Consider the following 19,298-nt stretch of genomic DNA (forward strand, 5'->3'; position numbering starts at 1 on the left):
CCAAGTCGCAGCTTTGGGATCAACGCCGAAATCCAGCTACGGGTGTGTTTTTAATCACACCGTAAATCAGCCAACTATTCTGTCCGTGCGCGGCAGGGTCCGATCGCCGAATTGTCGATTTACCTTCTTATGCGCGCAGACAGAATGCTGGGGATTTACACCTCAACGGGACCTGCTTGGAAACGAGCCGCTTAAGCAGCTCGCTCCGTTCGCGATTTGCCGAGCGATGTATATCGCCAAGCCCCGCCGGATCCGATTACTTTATTGGCTATTTAAAAGCCAGCTAATATCCCGAATGCAATACGGCAGCTCAATCGAGGGAAAGGACGCAATGAACAGGTCAACATTCACACAAGGACACTTATTCACAAAGCACGTATGCAGGCATGCACGTATGCAATTATGCAAGGCAAACACGCATGCAATTATGCAGTCAACAAAAGCAACGCAGGTAATACAAGCACGACAAAAGAAAAAGAACTACTACCGTTCTATTATTTCTTTACACACAATCACTTAACAGCTCTACTTATGGACACGGCACCACCACATTCATTCAAAGAAACCCCAGGAGAGGCAAGGGCAGAACTGGACCTCGTGGGTCTTTATAGTTCACGGAGCCGTGGAGACCGCAGGAGCTCCGAGAGGCCAGGCTGGTTACCTGTCACCCTCGTGGTGACTCGCTGAGCGACCCTGGTTCGGGACCCTGTCCGCACTCTGCTGGACTCCACCCGTGCCTTCAACGGCGATCTGGCTGGCCACTCCTCTCCGGCTCCACCGTCGACCAACGAGAGAGACCAAGCAGAGGGACTCTCCTTCCACTCGCTGACAGACTCCGCTGCACTCCCAGACCGCAACTCCCAGACTGCAAACGATAGCAGCTCGAATCTACTCCCAGACCTCCACAACTTCCACAACAACTCCTTCTACCTCCTCGCTTGGCGTTCAGCACGCCTTTTTATCCCTCCGGCGCCCTGCCCCTCCCCCGCGGAACGCAGGGGAAAAATCCTAGAAGTGTGGTAGCTGTTTTTCTCCTGAGCAACGTTTTTTTTTACCGTTGTTTCCGTTCTTTCTTGTCGAGTAACCATCACGCTGGGTGGCAGAGATGTTATTCGTTGGGGAGGCTGTTGTCTGTGGGGATGTTGGCGGTTGTGGAGAAGGTGTTTGTGGTTGTTGTGGCTGGCGCTGTGGTGGGGATGGCGTGGTTGAGATGCAGTTGTGGAGAAGGTGGTTGTGGAGAAGGTGGTTGTGGAAAAGGTGGTTGTGGTGAAGGTGGTTGTGGTTGTTCCAAAATAAAGATAGCAAAAGAATAATGGCCGACTCAAAGATCACAGCCCGGTTACACGAATACAGTAATTCCCTTTCGACATCGGTGGGGAAATCTAATCTGAACACACACTTATCGACATAACTGATCTCTGGGAAGCCTGAATGGTGTTCTGTGAATTTCCACAACCGTAACAATATTATAGTTTTGTATTTTCAATTAATTTTCTGAATTTTGTAGAACTTGTTTTTCACTTGGAAGTTGTGGGTTACGGTGTGTAAAAAAGGTGGGAAAAAAAAAGTCTGAATGAATGCAATTTAATTCTAGGCTGTGAGGCAACAAAAGTTGAAAATTTTGAAAGGGGGTGTAGACTATCGGCACTGTATATACTTGTAACGACACTCACAGCCCACACAACTCCCACTCCCATCCCCTCCATCCTTCTCCTAATAGTAAATATCATCATTGAAAACTTAACCGGTATATCAACAAGTCCAGATATGTCCTTTCCATCGGTAGTAAGAAGCACGAAGGTTTGGTTAGAACGTGCCAGTCTCCGAACCTTCGGGCCTTTCACGGCCCATATGGTTGGGAGTTTTTGCAGTACAGACTGCAAGATAAATTTTTTTGGATGTTTCCAAGTATTTTTGGCTTCCCTAAGAGCTTTGTGAGCCAAATCATGCTGCAATCCGTCTGGCACATATGATACACGTCCAGGTCACCCCGATTGATCTTATTACAAGGGGTTTCTGCGCATGTGCATTGAGCAATCTGGGACAGATTACATCATTTTGAAAGTCCTGTATTACTCCTTCCTGTTTGGCCAAATCTGCTTTCATCCAGTCTGTCAATGAAATATCCCATTACTACTCACAATCAATCTTCATCAACATTGTCATTTGTATCTCACTACAAAAGTCAAGAGGTGAAGTCAAAAACGTCCCCCTCCACCACCAGTTAAGTGAAACTGCACATTTATTTTCCATGCATTTTCCAGCTAGTGTCACTTTCCCAACCAGGTTTCCTCATGCCATTGGAACATCATGTTTTCAGCTCAGAAATATTTTGAAAAGGGGAACCACTAGAATCTTCCCCACATTTTCCTAATCAGTCAATTGTTGGCAAGTTAACCTTCTCTTGGTATCAGTGTCAAAAGAAAAGGAATTTTTTTTTGCCAATCCAGGTTCCTTCGTGCTACCTCACTATGAAATAGAAAACGAGAAATTGCATCTCCAACTTGGATATAACCTTATCAGACTTTTTTGAAATGAGGCTGAGTGCGGATGAAACAGTCGAGTAGAAAAGTTTCCAACAAGCCTAAATCTTTTATACAACTCCAAAGTAAGTTGATTGCACAAACAAAATGGGAGGAGTGCAATAAGAATTAGGAAGTTAAAAAAAAAACAATAAAAAGAAGCAAGGCTCAAGGAAATGCATATGAAGGTTTGTGGCATTTTTCAGTGGACAAAGATGATTTGGATGTATGAATCAAAAACAAATTGCAAGGCACCCAAACAGTCAAATATCGTTGGGTTCACAAAAAATAATAAATAAATAAAAAAAATTTAAAAAGCAAAAAAAAAAATTGTTCACAAATGAATAACAAAACATTGCAGGTTTAAAACATCCTCGAAGCACTCAACACAACGATCCATATTTTTAAAAACAATTTTAGCTCTCTTGGCTCAGTTTGTTATACTGGAATCAGAGAAAGTGATTTGTGCCATTGGCCAAGGTTTGCTCACAGCCCTCACTGCTGCGCACATTGCCGCTCTGCTACAGTTGGCTGAGAACCCACATGGATAACATTGAACACCTTGTCTTTGGGCATGTTGGTTGGTAGCCTCTTGTCGGCTGCCAGAACTTTTGCAGGTTGTTCTGGCTTTTCCTTAAGTGTCCTGTAAAGTAAACACACAATAACATAGCTGTGTTATACATGCAGAAAGTTTAAACACAACTAAAATCACTGTCAATCACAACACTCATGACCACATGGTGATTTGCTTAATGAAAACTGAGTCTCCACCTCAGGAGATGCATATGAAAAACTACATTCTGTAGTACTTGAGAAGTTGTTAATGACCATAACAACCAACAATTATAAAAGGTTTTCACCGTTGCATGACCACCCCAACCCCCTACAACTTTATAGTACTACTGTAGATGGATATTTGCATAAACCTGGGTTGTCTGGCTGGAATTGCAGTGGACTCTGAGTCAGAGCACGATTTCTCATCCCCCTTTTTGATGTTCTGGTTCAGGTCCTGTGACAAACGGTCCTTGGTGTTGCGTCCTTCCTCTGCAACAGCGACGACCCCAATTTTGCTTTGCTTGGACTCAGTTGTCTGGGGTTGCCTCAGCACATCAATGACATTGACAGTTGCACGATTCATAGAAGCTTTCAAAACTCCAGCTTGGAGCAGAGTACGAGGAGAGACCTGCAAGTTTTCAGTCGAATTTCCTTCTGGTTGAAAGGGCAGACACTCTTTACGACTTCCCCTGACCACATCTTTATCCATTTCTGAAAATAAAAACAAAGTGCAGTTGATTAGCAGAAAAAGAAAGTTCCTTTTGTTTGTTTTTTTTTTTGAAACCTTTTTGTAAATACAAGGTATGAGAATTCACTGCTAATACATGGCTTTCAAAATGATGCAATCCATCCTAGTATGCAGAAACCCCTAGAAACGGTACCATAAGGTATATCGTGTATGATGAGGGTTGTTTCCTAAAATGACTCACAAAGCTTCCAGAAGAAGCTGAAAATATTTGGAAAAGTACCTGAGAGAAAGGACTGTGCCTATGCACAACAAAAGACTTGGAGAACTTTCTCAGCTCGCCGAACACGCAGCTACCTGTACTGCAAATTCATGATCATGTGGGCCGGTGCAAGGCCCAAGTGGAACATGTGTTACACAAACCTTTGACAGATCGCTACCAGGACTTTGAACCTTGAGAATGACTCCTGTGAATTACGAAGGCTTGGTGATATATTTAATGGATGTCTGCAATTGGAAAGATGCTGCTGTGTGTCATTACCAAGTAATGGTGACCAGCTTTTCAGCAAAGGACATCTGCGCAACGTGAAAATACACAAAACTTGTGCCAGCAATATTTACGTGGGAGCTGGATGTATCAGGTAGACTTCCCCGAAGAAGACTGTATCTAGTTTTGGTGCTTCTGAACACTGATGATAAGGACATATCTGGGGTTTGTAAATGTACATAGTAAGTTTAAAATTATGATATTTACTATTAATCATATTGGGAGGGGGGGGAGTGAGAGCTATGGGAGCTGTGAGGACTTTTATAAATACTGTTACAGCCCCAGGGTTTGAGGTTCGCCATGAGGGGAAGCATTCGAGTTTCTCAGGAACACCCAGTCCTGAGGCCGCCGACCACAGATAACTCTGCGGTCCAACGGGCTGCAGTTTTTACACAGCCATAGCTGCTTAACGTGGACTACCGGGATAGCAGGGTTAGGCTTCGATGTTTCCGTGATACCTTTCTGTTGGCACAGCAACCTAACTCGAGGCCACACCCTTGGCGCCGCAGTTGATAATCTTCTATCAAGCGGAATAGATCGGTGCAGCACCAGCTAACAGAGCAAGTCACGTGGGGTACAACTTCCTGTCTCACTATGCTTGTACACTGTGTTGGACCAATGAAGGAAAAGGACAACCGAGACATATTTGAAATAACAATCAACAATTATTAATTTAGTAATGAATGAACAGGATAGAACAAACATTATAAATATATGTAGTCTGTAGCGAGAGCGTAGCAGTAACTCCGCTTTATTGCCCGACAGGATGTACATCAACGCCTCCCCTAGCGGGCGAATCATGATACACGAAAACCCAATCACGCGATACAGCACACTCCTCCCCTTGTAAAATGACAATTCAAATGATGAAATGACAATTATAAACATGACCAAATGAAACCAATCAACATTCAAAATCCTCCAAGTACCGCGGTAGTCTCCTGACCCGCCTCGGCCGGGCAGCGCCGCCAGACGGCTAAAGCTCAGACGCCTCCCGGCTCGGTCGAGGTGACACCCTCGCCGGACTTGCCCCATCCGCAACAACAACCGCCCCTGGCCGACAAGCTTGCTCGTCGTCCTCGAGCAAGACTGAATCAGGTGAACACCCCACGGGCGTAGACACGTCCGGCCCTGGCGATACAACGTCTGGCCACGGCGACATCACAGGTGGGGGTCCCACATCGCTCGGCACGGGGGGGGGGTGACGCTGAACAGCAATCATGCATTTGGTCCACGTGCCGCTTCCCCACCTCCCCACCCTCAGTCCGCACCATGCAATTCGCTAGCCCCAGTACCACAGAGACCACAGCCGGCACCCATTTGGAACCGTGGAAATAATAGCGCACCATTACCCGCTGTCCCACATCAAAACCGCGCAGCAGCGTCGGGTGCGACACCGCCCCACTCACTGACCCTCCAGGTCGCAGCAAATCCAGTCTGGACCGCAATGCCCGTCCATAGAGACGAATGGCAGGAGAATCGCCCGTGACAGGATGAATCGCATTCCTGTATTGGAGCAAAAAGACATTGACCACTGTCTGCACAGGTGCAACACCCCCTCCCTGCACAAAGCCCGTTTCAACATCTTAACAAACGACTCCGCCTACCCATTTGTCGCAGGATGATACACGGTGCGGACCTCAGATGTCGAATACCATTTTGACGCATAAACTCATCAAATACACCTGCGATGAACTGCGGACCGTTATCAGAGACCAGAACCTCGGGTAATCCTTTGTTAGCAAAGATCGTCCGCAGTTTTTCTACTGTAATGTTTGCTGATGTATGCTGCATCACTACAACCTCCGGCCATTTAGAGAATGCATCGATCACAATCAAAAACATTTTGCCATTAACCGGCCCCGCAAAAGCCACATGCACCCTCTGTCAGGCCCTGCCTGGGGTAGGCCATAGTCCCGAAGCTTGACGCGGGTTATCAGCATCTGTTTGGCACGTGGTGCAACGCTTAACCAACGCTCAATGTCTTTGTCCAACCCCGGCCACCACAACAGGCTATGAGCAACACTCTTGGTCTTCACGACGCCAAGGTGACTGACATGCAGTTCTTCCAAACACTGCTGCCTGAACCTCGGTGGGATCACCGCCCTCATTCCCCACATAACGCACCATTGGACCAACGACAGCTCCGATGCGCGCGACGCGAAAGGCTGAAATGCCGGTGTTGAAGGTAGATCGCTCCAATTCCCCGTAGAAATCGCCTGGACGACACGGGCGAGCACTGGATCATGAGCCGATTCCGCCGCGACCTGTTTGGCCGTGATCGGCCCGCTTTGGACCTGGCCCAGCGCGAGCACATCAACCCGGTCGGCCGACTCAGACGCAGCTGGACCCTCCGCGCAAGGCAAGCACGAGAGCCCGTCGCAGTTAGCATGCTTTTCGGTGCTCCGGAACTGAATATCGTAATCATAAGCAGCAAGAAACAGACACCACCGCTGTATCCGCGCGGCCGCTACCACCGGTACCCCGCGTTCGGGTCTCAGGATGAATTGAAGTAGTTTGTGATCCGTCTGCAAAGTGAAATGCCGCCTCAGCAGGTATTGATGAAACCTCCGCACACCCCAGACGAGGCTGAGAGCCTCACGCTCAATCTGGACATATTCCCGCTCTGCTGCGGACAGGGTCCGGGATGCAAAACAAACAGGCCGCTCGGAACCATCGTCCATCCTGTGGGAGAGCACTGTCCCGATGCCATATGCAGAGCTGTCGCATGCCAATAAGAGTGGACGCGCAGGCTCGTAGTGCACGAGGACCATATCCTCTGTGAGCGGACGCGCAGGCTCGTAGTGCACGAGGACCATATCCTCTGTGAGCAGCCGCTTGACGCGATCGATCGCCACCTGGTGTGCAGGCCCCCCCAGGCCCAGCGCTCGTCTTTCCTGAGCAACCGCGTTAACGGCGCAAGCTGTGAGCTGAGCCCGCGCACGAACCTTTGGTAATACTGTGCCATACCAATGAACGAGCGCAGCTGCTCCTTGTCGCGAGGCGGTGGCATGTGCTGAATCGCCTCCACCTTCCGATGGCCTTTCAACAGCCCCTCCGGCGTGATGATGTGCCCGAGATATTCCAAGCGCTGCTTGAAGAACGCGCACTTGTCTCTGTTCAAGCGCAGGCCGCACACTTCTAGCTTCGTCAGCACTTGGGCAATGTTCGCAAGATGCTCGTCCGCCATTTTCCCCGCAATGAGCACATCGTCCAGGTAGGTTTGAGCGGGCAGGCCAATGCAAACCTGATCCATGGCTTTCTGCCACAAGGCCGGGGCTGCAGCAATCCCAAAACAGAGTCGGGTATATCGATAGAGCCCTTGACACGTGTTGATTGTCAAAAGGTCACTACTCCTGGAATCCATCGGCAGGTGAAAATATGCATCACGCAAATTAAGCTTCGTGAAGTATTGACTCCCCGCCAATCGTGCATATATCTCATCGATTGACGGCAGTGGATACTGCTCCACGCTGAGCCCCGGGTTAACCATGGACTTGAAGTCCCCGCACAATCGGACGTCTCCATTCCGTTTCAGCACCGTGACGACCGGGGTGGCCCAATCTGAGTACGACACCCGTTCGATCACTCCACAGGCCTCCAGCCTATCCAGTTCACCCTTGACCTTGTCTCGCAGAGCATACGGCACCGGTCGTGGTTTACAAAAACGAGGAACCACCCCCTCCTTCAGGAAGAGCTTTGCCTCCACGCCCTTGAGTATCCCAAGGTCGTCGCAAAACAAACCTTGATGTCTTTGAAGAATCTTCTCCAACTGATCATCCCATCGGCTCGGCACGGGTTGCACAAGTTGAACGGCGGCCCAGTCTCGCCTGATGCGGGTCAGCCATTCTCGGCCAAGGAGAGACGGACCCTCCCCCCACAACGTACAACGGAAGCGCGGCAACCTGGCCTTGGTGGACTACAGACACGTCTGCCATCCCGACTGGCGTTATCTTCTCACGGGTGTACGTGAACAGTGTGAGGTCGGACCTGATAAGCTTCAGGTCGTTGAGTCTACGCGCAGTCTGTTCGCCGATGATCGACACCACCGCTTCCGTATCAACCTGAAACGTGATCGGCGTTTTGTTCACTTCGACTTCCACCGTCATCGGGCGCGCTGCCGCAGGACCAATTGAAAACAGTCCCATCAACGGCTGCCGGTTTCACCCCGGGTCGCCGAGGTCGCCTCGCACATCGCTGTCCATGACCTTAACGGTGGCCAACGCCCCTCGGCACACACGCTTCAGATGACCCACCTTGTGACAACGTAAACACACGGTGTTTTTAAACGGGCACACACGGTGCAGGTGTCGACCTCCGCATCCCAAACACGTCCGCGGGTCACCTCGCCGCTCGTGCGGCGACGTCTGGCCCAGACCCGCACCGAAGGTGGTGCGTGCGTCCCGGGGCGCTCGCGACACCGCGTGGGCCCCCGGACCATCCGGCATGCCGCGGCCGGTGATGGCCCGGACATCTCTGAGAGTCTGCTCGACAGCTGTAGCAGTGTCGACCGCCGAGGTAAATGTAATGGCTTCACCCTTCAGCCGTAGAACCGCCAAAACCATTTTCGCATCTCGCAAACCGGAAATAAAACGATCTCTGAGCCGAGCCGGAAGCTCCTCTGCCGTGAACTTGCAGGCCATGGAAGAATGCTTCATCCGCACCACAAAATCAGCGACGCACTCCTTTGTACCTTTCGCGAGGCGATCGAACTGGTATCGAGCCAGCTGTAATGACTTCTCCGGCGCCATGTGTGCTTTCATCTTCTGCACAATGTCCTGAAATGACAGCGCGTCCCCACTGGGCTTGTCCGGCGCCACCAAATCACTCAGCAGTCGATAATGTTCCGCCGATAGCGAGGCGAGCAAGATCGACTTTTGTTTGCTCTCGTCGACCACATAATTCGCGTGGAAATAGCACCCCAACTGTTCCGAAAACAATTCGAAGTCGTCTCCAACCAAAACGGGCATCTGCCCGTGCGCCGTGACGAGTCGATCAACCATCCTCGTCAGCCAAATGTGGTGTCCGAGGCGCAGCGGAACATGGAGGGCGAGAGCGTAGCAGTAACTCCGCTTTATTGCCCGACTGGATGTACATCAACGCCAACCCGAGTTGGCGAGTCATGATACACGAAAACCCAATCACGCGATACAGCACAAAAGTGACTTGTTGGAAAGGTGGCATCCTATGACGGTGCCAGGTTAAAAGTCACTGAGCTCTTCAGTATGGACCATTCTACTGTCAATGTTTGTCTATGGAGATTGCATGGCTGTGTGCTTGATTTTATACACCTGTCAGCAATGGGTGTGGCTGAAATAGCGGAATCCACTCATTAGAAGGGGTGCCCGCATACCTTTGGCCATGTCGTGTATTTATAAAATTATTTATTTCCACACACACACACACACACAAGTAAGCAATCATTTAAAAGCAAGTATTTACAAGCAAGAAAGCCACAGGGCACATAAGAGCAGATTTAACCATTGAACATATTCTTATGACAATATTATTTACAAAAAGGACACATAGCCATCATTCAATCTGGGGAAAAGAAAAAGACAACAAGAACTGGGAAGAAAAGAAAAGTAAGATTGACTCTCCCTCACCTCACACAGCCCAATGGGGCTGTACCAGTCCAAATGTACTGGGGTTGCGGGGAGGGGGCGGCGGAGGATGGGGGAAATGGCAGTGGAGTGGTGGTGGGATGTGCAACTGCATTTCTGAGGTGTCCATTTAAAGCAAGCAACTCCGTTTCTGCTGATCCCTCATGTCCAGCCACTCCCCACAAACCAAGTTGTGTTCTAGGCTTCCCTCCTGCCCTCCAGCACACAGAATTTTTCCCCCTCTTTTCACACACTGCGCACATCTCTGCCACCCGCCAGACAAGCTTTTTGGCATCTCTGTCCATCCACTCCTCAGCTTCTTCTCCCTCTCAAGACATCACTTCTTCCCATCTCATGCGAGCCTCTTTCCCATTGGTATGTATCTGATGGGGACGGGTCTATGCCACAGCCTGTGGAAAATCCCACCTCATTCTGTGGTGATCACCATGAGCGCCCCCAGCCCCTCCTTCCACACGCGAAGAACACGGAAAGCACCCCCAGCCCCTCCCTGCATGCTCAAAACGTCCTTTGTACAATACGTAATGTTTGCATGCGAGAAGCGCCGCACTGCAGGAAACAAATATCAATTGTCGTGCTTTGTGCCATGATTGTGAGAAATAAGATAATGCGAGAATGGAGTGGCAACGGAGAGGGATGCCGATGGACGAAAGAGGGGCTGTTGACCAGGTTTGATGGAGGGGGTTATCGGGTGATTGTTGAAACGGACCGATGGTGTGGAGGAGGGATTGTTGAAAGGAAAAGGGGGGGGCAGAAACGAACCGATGGGGTGAAGTAGGAATGATTGAATGTAACAGAGGTGGAATTGTTGGAATAGACTGATTTTGTAAAGGAGGAAAGAGTTAAAAGAACAGAGGGTGGGGGGGGGGGAGAGATCACAGGATGGGAGGAGGGAAGACATTACACCAGGGAATCCAAACTAACCTTAATGCATGCCCCCCCCCAACCCCCAAAACCCTTAGACAAAGGGCCAATGTCAACCTACACATCGACTAAAAAATAACTCATCCTCAGGTCTCCTACATGTTCATGGATGCTCTCCCCCGGAGTAGGTTTCCAAAACTGTCACAATATATGATTTGTTTGGTTCCAGGGCTAAAAAGATAAACTGGAACAGCACTCGGTAGAGCACATACTTCCACCAGGCTGAACAGCTTGTGTTTTGTATCCCACAGATAGGTTGGATCTGCATCCGGACGTTAAGCAAAATCTAAATTGGCTTGTTCTTGTCACCTACCGAACTCATTCACCAAGTTTCATCCGAATCCATCCATAACTTTTGAAATATTGTGTGAAATATTGTTCCCCCACCCCCAACACTCAATGGTGAATAATCACTTTAAAAATGCTCAGATCAGAATCCAGATCTTCATCAAAATCTAATCAATTTGTCCATGTCACACACCCAACCTGTCCACCATGCTTCATCCAAATCCATCCATAATTATTTGAAATATCCTGGGCACCAAGAGACAAACAGGGGTGAATACCGTGATGGTTTCTGGAGACCCTGGGAAAGCACATAAGAGACACAGAGAGGAACCCGTGTAATTATTCCGGAGTATATTGTGTAGCAAAATCCCTCTCCCTCTCTCAATCTCTCTACACACCTCTGCAGCACATCCGTGCATGCTTTACAACACACTTCACACAACATTACACAATCAACAGCCTCAAACACCACACTACAAAGCCAGCAATCTGCCAGAGAAACAATCACGCTGCGGGTAAGGGCCTTCACGTTGTGCAGCTATGGTACAGTGGCAGCTTCTCGAATCCCAATCACCAGCCGTGCGACGGAACCTGGGCACAACCAACGAACATTGCCTGGGGAAAGGGCGGGCCAATGGGAAGCAAAGCCCCTGGCCAACTCCAATAGCAACTCGTCTAAGGCTCCATGTGAATGGACTGGTGGGATCAGAACGAGCTGGTGACCACAGCGCAGCAGTGGGTTGGTGAAGCACGCAAATGAGAGGTTCTGTGCTGAAAACAGGCCGAGCCAGCGGAGAATTCCCAGACACGTTGGCCACACACTGACTCGTGCTATCAGTCTCTAACTTTCCCTAATCTACTTCATTCCCTTTGGAAGCACGAGCATCAACTGTGCCAACTGCTCTTTTCAGAGCTTACAGACTGCTGCATCTAATGCCATTTCCTCTGAAGCCACACAAAGTCACCATCTGCAACTCCCCCCACATGTTGCACCACACCACCGACCCTCCTCTTCTTTCTCCCACCAACCCCCCCCCCACCCCTTCTTTTGATGGCAACACAAGCCTGCCAGTTTATGTACAGTGAGCGAGAGCTGACAATTTGGCTCATACTTTCCTCTCTCTATCCTTATCTTGTTTCCTGGTATTACTGAGGCACCTGTTTTGTAGACCTGTGATAAATGACTGAGTAATAACGGGCTTCTGTGCTTGGGGTAATAACTTTGCTTTATGACACTGTCTTGTAAATACGTGCCTTTGTTAACTCTATAAACCTTTTCCAAACTATCCTATTATCAGCTTCCATTGGTGAAGCATAGTGTGTAGAACAAAGAGTTCTCCCCCACTGTTCTGTTTTCATTATGGGTAGCTTTTAGCCAACGTTTCCACTTGCGGTATCGCTCGGCCATTTGGTAATCAGTGTGGGACGTTGAGAATATGGTACTCTATCTGGGGGGTTAAAATCGCTGGAAGGGTAAAGTGGATTCAGATGCTGGACTGTGCCTGAATTAACCCTCTAGAGCCCCAGGGGTTATTTTTTTGTTCACCCAGAACATTTCGTGGCCTCTAGAGGGTTAAACGTCTTATATGGCGTCCTTGGTTGCTTCGCAACCCGCTACGCTGCGGAATTATCCACGGTTCGTCAGCCGGATAGTGGATTCGACAACTTCCTACGTGATCACAACTGCCCCCGAATCCGTAATAATACATAACCTCCGTCCACGGAATTTACATTAGATTTTTACATATGTTGCTAAAAGGAGAAGCGCGTGCACTAGGGTGCATCAAACGCCCCCTTTTTTGCGAAAGTTTGAAAAACATAACGGCGATAGGACAGATGTGTTCGAATACATGAAAAAACATTTCTCATTTTTTACAGAATTTTCGGTCATCATCTTGGGGGTCCACATCGGGGTCAAAGTTCAGGCACGCAGCTCCTGCGCAATTTTCAGAATAAGTGTTATTTTTCACTGTATAGTGATCAAAACTTGTGTCTGGTGGTGAAATAATTCTGACATATCGATGTACTGCTTCTTTGGTGATGTTCCAGTGATATAGAGCCAATCAAATTTTCCGGGAAATTTGCCGGAGAAGCGGGAAACTGGTGATTTTCCCAGAAAAAAACAAACAAAGCAGTAACAAATGTCTCGGTTCTGTCGAATTCACGGATTTATCACCCAGAATTATGTGTATTCATATCAAGGTACTCATATAATATCATTAATGATCAAGTTTCAAGCATTTCCGGAGATTCGGATTCTCTTTCCTGTGATTCTCAGTGACTTGTTGCACATTATGAAAGTGTTCTTCAGACCAAGCTGCACCGAAACAGTCCGTTCCGAGTTTTATTAGACGTTCAGCCGCATCATTAGTTACATTGAGTGCTTTGGTTTTAGATTTTGAATCCACATAGGCTGGAAGTGTTGCCCACTCACTCACTTCACACGTTAAGAATGAATCGTCCAGTTCAAGTTCTCGGAACACAAACCAAGAATCAACTGAGACAAAGTCAGATAGGCTAGATGTCAAGTGAATGTCCTTGGGGAAGTGAGACTTTCCAAAGTCTGTACCAAAGCGCCCAATAGGCAATAGTCCAAGTTCCTTTGTCCAAACTTTTACAGTCCAAACTGTCCAAATCGTCCAAACTTTTACATTCATGATCTGCCACATGTCAAATTCTCCGGGAAAATACCATTTCCGGGGAAAAATACCATTTTCCGGGAAACTGTGCCAACAAATTACAAGCCAACCGTGTTACAAACATCACCAAAGGAGCAGCACATTGATATGTCAGAATTATTTCATCACCAGACACAAGTTTTGATCACTATACAGTGAAAAATAACACTTATTCTGAAAAATGCGCAGGAGCTGCGTGCCTGAACTATGACCCCGATGTGGACCCCCAAGATGATGACCGAAAATTCTGAAAAAAAATGAGAAATGTTTTTTCATGTATTCGAACACATCTGTCCTGTCGCCGTTGTTTTTCAAACTTTCGCAAAAAGGGGGCGTTTGATGCACCCTAGCGTGTGTGTGTGTGTGTGTGTGTGTAGTTTTTTTTTTCTCAACCACTGCGGCTGCTCGCATTAACATGAAATGATAGGAACTCAATACCCCTCACTCTGTCATCCACGGATATTTCTTGTGGTTGCTACATATATGTGAGTCAGATTTGCATCCAGAAACAGAACGCTTATGGTTAACCATCGGGAAAGTTCCACTCTTTCAAATAAATGCTGAAAATTATGTTAAAAAGACTATTTGACTTGCACATTTATCCTTAGTAATGCAGGTTAAATGTGCCTGTGCTAGCAAAAGTGAGTCATTGAAAACGCACACACACAGTGTGTCCTCGAAAGACCTCAATATAATTCTTGCATCATTTTGAAAATCACGTATTAGGAGGGAGGAGGGTGATTTGTATTTGGCTTAAGATCAGGAAGAATGGACAGCATGGAGAACAAAATATTAAACAAGGTAACCTTGAGGCTCATATTTTTGTCGGAGTTGGTGGATTTGCTGCTGCAGTGCAAAGTTGTGGCCTTGCGCAGAATGCTGGCTCCGTTCAGCCAACAAACAATGTCGTTCCAGCTCGACAGAGCGCTGAGACTCTGAAAGTGCTTTTAGCCGATGTACGCTCACCTCATCCCTCAGGTTGGCTGATTCTTGCCTGGTAGAAGAGCACAAGCCAAGATGAAATAATATGCATAAATGGCAAGATTATGGGATGGGTGGGTGAGAAGAACATGGATGCAAGTCCTCATTGAAACACAGCCCCCAACCACATCTTAAAATATGACATGTCGATTTTACATTGAGAATATATATATATATATATATATATATATATATATATATATATATATATATATATATATATATATATATATATATATATATATATATATATATATATATATATATATATATATATATATATATATATATATATATATATATATATATATATGTATATGTATAAAGCCTGGTGTTGGCGCAGTGGTTAGGGCAGTGGCTTGGGATCCAAGAGGTCCTGAGTTCAAGCCCCGTTGGGCCACTGAATTAATACACCAGGGGGTTGACTCAGCCTGTCATCCTTCCGAGGTCGGCGAAATGAGTACCAGTATACTGGGCCGGTGTATACCCCGGTTAAAATAGGTGTACCATATCCCTGTGTCGTAAGAGGCGACCAGGGTTGCGTCAGGAAGGGCATCCGGCGTAAAACATGTGCCAAATCACTATGCGGATCATACGGATGATCCGCTGTGGCGACCCCTAACGGGAGCAGCTGAAAGAAGAAGAAGAAGAAGATATATATATATATATATATATGTATAGTTATTAAAGATGGAAAAGTGTAAAGTGTGTAAAAATAAATAATAAATTCAAGGGGCTATGTTTGTGGTGGAGCTAGTAAAGTGTATAAAAATAAATAAATTAAAAGGTGCAATATATGGAGTGAAATGGTAAAAGGTAGAAAATAAATTCAAGGTTGTACAGCATGTCAGTAGTAGAATGGAAAAAGGTAAATAAATTAATCAATAATTCAAGGTGCCATGTTGGTCACAGTGCACAGTGATGGTAAAGCAGAGATGGCGACTCCAGTCAGTGACTTGGACTTGAGGTGCAAATTCTGTGACTTGCAACTTGACTTGAGACTTGTTTACAATGACAATGAATGAATGAACACTATATCAAAATAAATAGATCTCATTGACGTGTTTGTGACCAATTTTCATTCGATGTCTGGTTGGATGTGATTATATTTATAAACAAAGTCCGCCGGAGTTGCGTGCCAAAGGGAGCACAAACTCGGTAAATAGATTGCGCAGAGTTTAGAAAAGGGATTGGTTGTACAGTGCCCAAAGTGTCGCTGAGCTCCGAGCCTCTGATCTCACATACACGTGTCTAGTGAAGTAAAAGGAGGTAAATTACGGAGAAAAACAAGTGGAGCTATAGCATCTTTCATTACACGGGTTATAAGTCTTTGAATTCAGTAAGCATGTTTGCTGTACGGTGCAAGTATGGAATTGCTGCTGCTCAATTCATACCCATGTAGCTTCTTCCATCTATTTTTTTAAAGTCTATGTATTTTATGGCTCATGGGACTAAAGCACGCACGCATGCACGCACATTTGAGCTTTGAGTGGACGTCTTTACCATTACACCGTCGAGACCGAGGATCACTGCATAGCTTGCTGCTACTCTCTGCGCATGCACACTTCACTTCTTTATCGGTAGTACGGCGGAGATCCCCAGGGTGATCGTATTTGCTTCTTAACATTTTGAAGGTGAATTAAATAAAAGGGGTGCTTTTATGTCAAACGTGTGGTGTAAAAATTTCAGATGCCCCATCCACAACTTCAAATATAATTCGTCACCAAAAAAAAAACTCACCTGCAGAAGTAACTCTCCTTTTCCATTAGACTTTCCAACATGTTTCGTTTCTACTTTCTAACGTTTGCACTGCACTAACACTGAGCCTATACTCATGCTGGTTACATGTGGGATGTAGGATGAGCTCATATAAACAACCAGCTCATGACTTGTGTAAACCTTTTTAGTATTAAAGGCTTACACGTAAACAAGGTCGATGATAATGACATTACGGCGTGACACTTGACTCAGGTGAATTGTTGACATCTCTGTGGTAAAGTGCATATAAATAAATAAATACGAATATTCTAAAGTTGTGTGTCGGTATTTGAGATGGTAAAGTGTACGTAAATAAATAACTGTTATTGAAAAAAATTACAATTCTGCAGCATTCTCTCCCCAAAATTTTTTTCTTTATTTTGTTAATTGTCAAAATTCCAAAATAAAAGTTCCCTTTGACTTTTGGCTTCAATCCCAAAATGATTTGACATGCTCCGTGCCCAGAAATTATTCCATACACGTGCCAAATATGAAAGAAATGCGTCCAGTCATTTTTGAGTCGAGGCTCCGGACAGACCAAAGGACTGACTGCACCCAAATTACAAGCCCCCGGCAGTGCTGACGCCCAGTCGGGGACTAAAAGACTTCGACTATTTTGGCTTTTGGCTTCAATTTCCTTGGTAGCCATGACAATGTCAAAATGAACAAAGTTTATAATAATCATCTAGTACAGCCTTCAGTGGTGTTTGTTTATACAATGGTAGGATGAGGAAATAACAAAGTAATGAGGATTCATCATATTAATTGTGAAAAAATATTTTAGTTATGTGAGAAAAAGAAAAACTTTTCAAGGCCCATACCTTTCTGGCTGTTGCGAGGGAGCAACCTGAACTTATGACAGAGGATATGCTGTTACAAAACAAAAAAAATTGAGGAACCTAACAAAATTAACCAACCAGCTTCATTGAGCTGTATGATTTAATGCATTCACTGGCAGACCATTCATATTCCTTGTATCCTTTCAATCGGTACATCTCCTGCAACCACGTGTCTCTCGACTCTTCCTGATACTTTTCATTGATCCATCAGCTTCGCTCTGCATTTACCGTTCCAAATTCACCATTCACCTCATTATTTTTTTCTACAACCTTTCCATGACCTAATGTGATGAAAACTCTCTCAAAAAATGATAATAATAATGATAATGAAAACGATCTCCAATAATACTTCATCTTCCTCTTTCACATGTATCATAATTCACCACTCTTCTTCTATTTCCACAGAATGCTCTCAAGTCGACCTTTCCCTTAAACCTTGCCAAAGATCCAACTGTGACAACGATTGTTCTCTCCATTCTCTTAATTTATTGCATCCATCAAGAAATGTCTTTAATCACATTTCTGACCGAATTTTTTTTTTTTTTAAACCAACAGTTTGCAATGAATGTTCACTTTCCATCAACCATTCATTTTTTTTTTCAACTTCAGTGCCAACTCGCCCCTCTCAAAGCAACCATCACACTCTTCTCCCTCCAAGCTTCCCCCTCACCTTTCTCCCACCATTCACCCCCCTCACTCAGCCTTCTCAAAGTCCCCCCCTCACATCCACAAAGTGCCTCCTTCCCCTGCTCTCAAACCTCCATCTCATCACTCCACCTCCTCAAATCCTCAACTGCCTTCTGCCTCCCCACTTGCCCCGCCCTCTCCCCCAGCGCCACAGCGCCTTCTCTCCTCCTCATTCAGCACGCACCCAAGCTATTCTGCAATCCCTCACACTCTTTCAACAACTCTCCTTACCTCCCCCACCTCCTCCCTTGTCCTACCCTCCCCCTCCCCTCCCATCTCCTGCACCCAAAGCCTCCTCATTAACAGTGTGGACCTCAAATATCCAGGGCCTTCGCTCAAACCTTACAGATCTTTCCATACAGGCTGTCACTGACAAACCACACGTAATCTGCCTAACAGAAACTTTCCTCCCTCAAGACGTATCTGACTCCCAAGTATCTCTCCCTGGTCACTCCGTCCTCCGATATGACAGACCTGAGTTTTGTCCTAGTGGAGGAGTTATTGTCTTCATCAAAGACTCTATTCCTCACTCTCCATGCACTGCTCTCACTCTCCCACACCCCCAGTAATACCTCTGGCTATGGCTTCCCCTCCACTCCCACCTCGTGTTTACTGTACCGTCCACCAAACAGTGATGACTCCATTTACACCTCACTATCCGAAAACATGGACCAACTTCTATCTTCTCATCCAAACTCTCTCTTCCTCATATGTGGTGACTTCAGTTGTCATCATGCCAGTTGGCTGGGTGTGGGTACCTCTCTCACCTGTCATGGCACTTCAGCAAAAGCTTTGTGCGACTAATTGTGACTGACTCAATCTGTCAATTTCACGACCCCTCAACTAATGGTACTCTATTTCTTCTGGATCTGATTTTGACAAATTTTTCCCTGAAAATATCTGTTCTTCCTCCACTCCAAATGGTTCTTCTGACCACGTGCTTGTCAAGGGGGACATCTCTCTGACTGTTATCAGAGAACCACCTCATCGCCGTCGAGTCTAGCATTTCACTCAAGCCGACTGGCAGGGTCTCCAAGCAGGCATCAAACATTCTAGACTGGTCTCCCATTGCAGCTTTCACCAACATCAACTCGTCCTGGGAATTCTTTCAAAGAAACTTGCACTCTCTCATAAACAGATTTATCCCCTCTCGTCTGCAGTTGTCCAACCCTTCCTCCCGCCGATGGTTCACTGAAGCTTGTGGCGAGGCAGT

The 19,298-nt window shown here is 46.6% G+C and overlaps 1 protein-coding gene across 3 annotated transcripts in view; it reads right to left on the bottom strand.

The window, feature by feature from the left end:
• Positions 1-2,224: 2,224 nt before the first annotated feature.
• SPDL1 (spindle apparatus coiled-coil protein 1) overlaps positions 2,225-19,298 on the bottom strand; it is a 68,685-nt gene continuing 51,611 nt past the window's right edge. For all 3 annotated transcript variants that reach the window (XM_085897884.1, XM_085897883.1, XM_085897882.1), the window contains exons 10-12: positions 14,627-14,814; positions 3,449-3,788; positions 2,225-3,165 (exon numbers count right to left, since the gene is read on the bottom strand). In XM_085897884.1, the coding sequence (XP_085754010.1) occupies positions 3,018-3,165; positions 3,449-3,788; positions 14,627-14,814 (676 nt within the window). In that variant the 3' untranslated portion in view covers positions 2,225-3,017. The remainder of the gene's footprint in view (positions 3,166-3,448; positions 3,789-14,626; positions 14,815-19,298) is intronic.

Source organism: Eptatretus burgeri, chromosome 10 (genome assembly GCF_056783735.1).
Source record: "Eptatretus burgeri isolate ZD-2024b chromosome 10, Ebu_testis_v1, whole genome shotgun sequence".
NCBI classification, from domain to species: domain Eukaryota; kingdom Metazoa; phylum Chordata; class Myxini; order Myxiniformes; family Myxinidae; genus Eptatretus; species Eptatretus burgeri.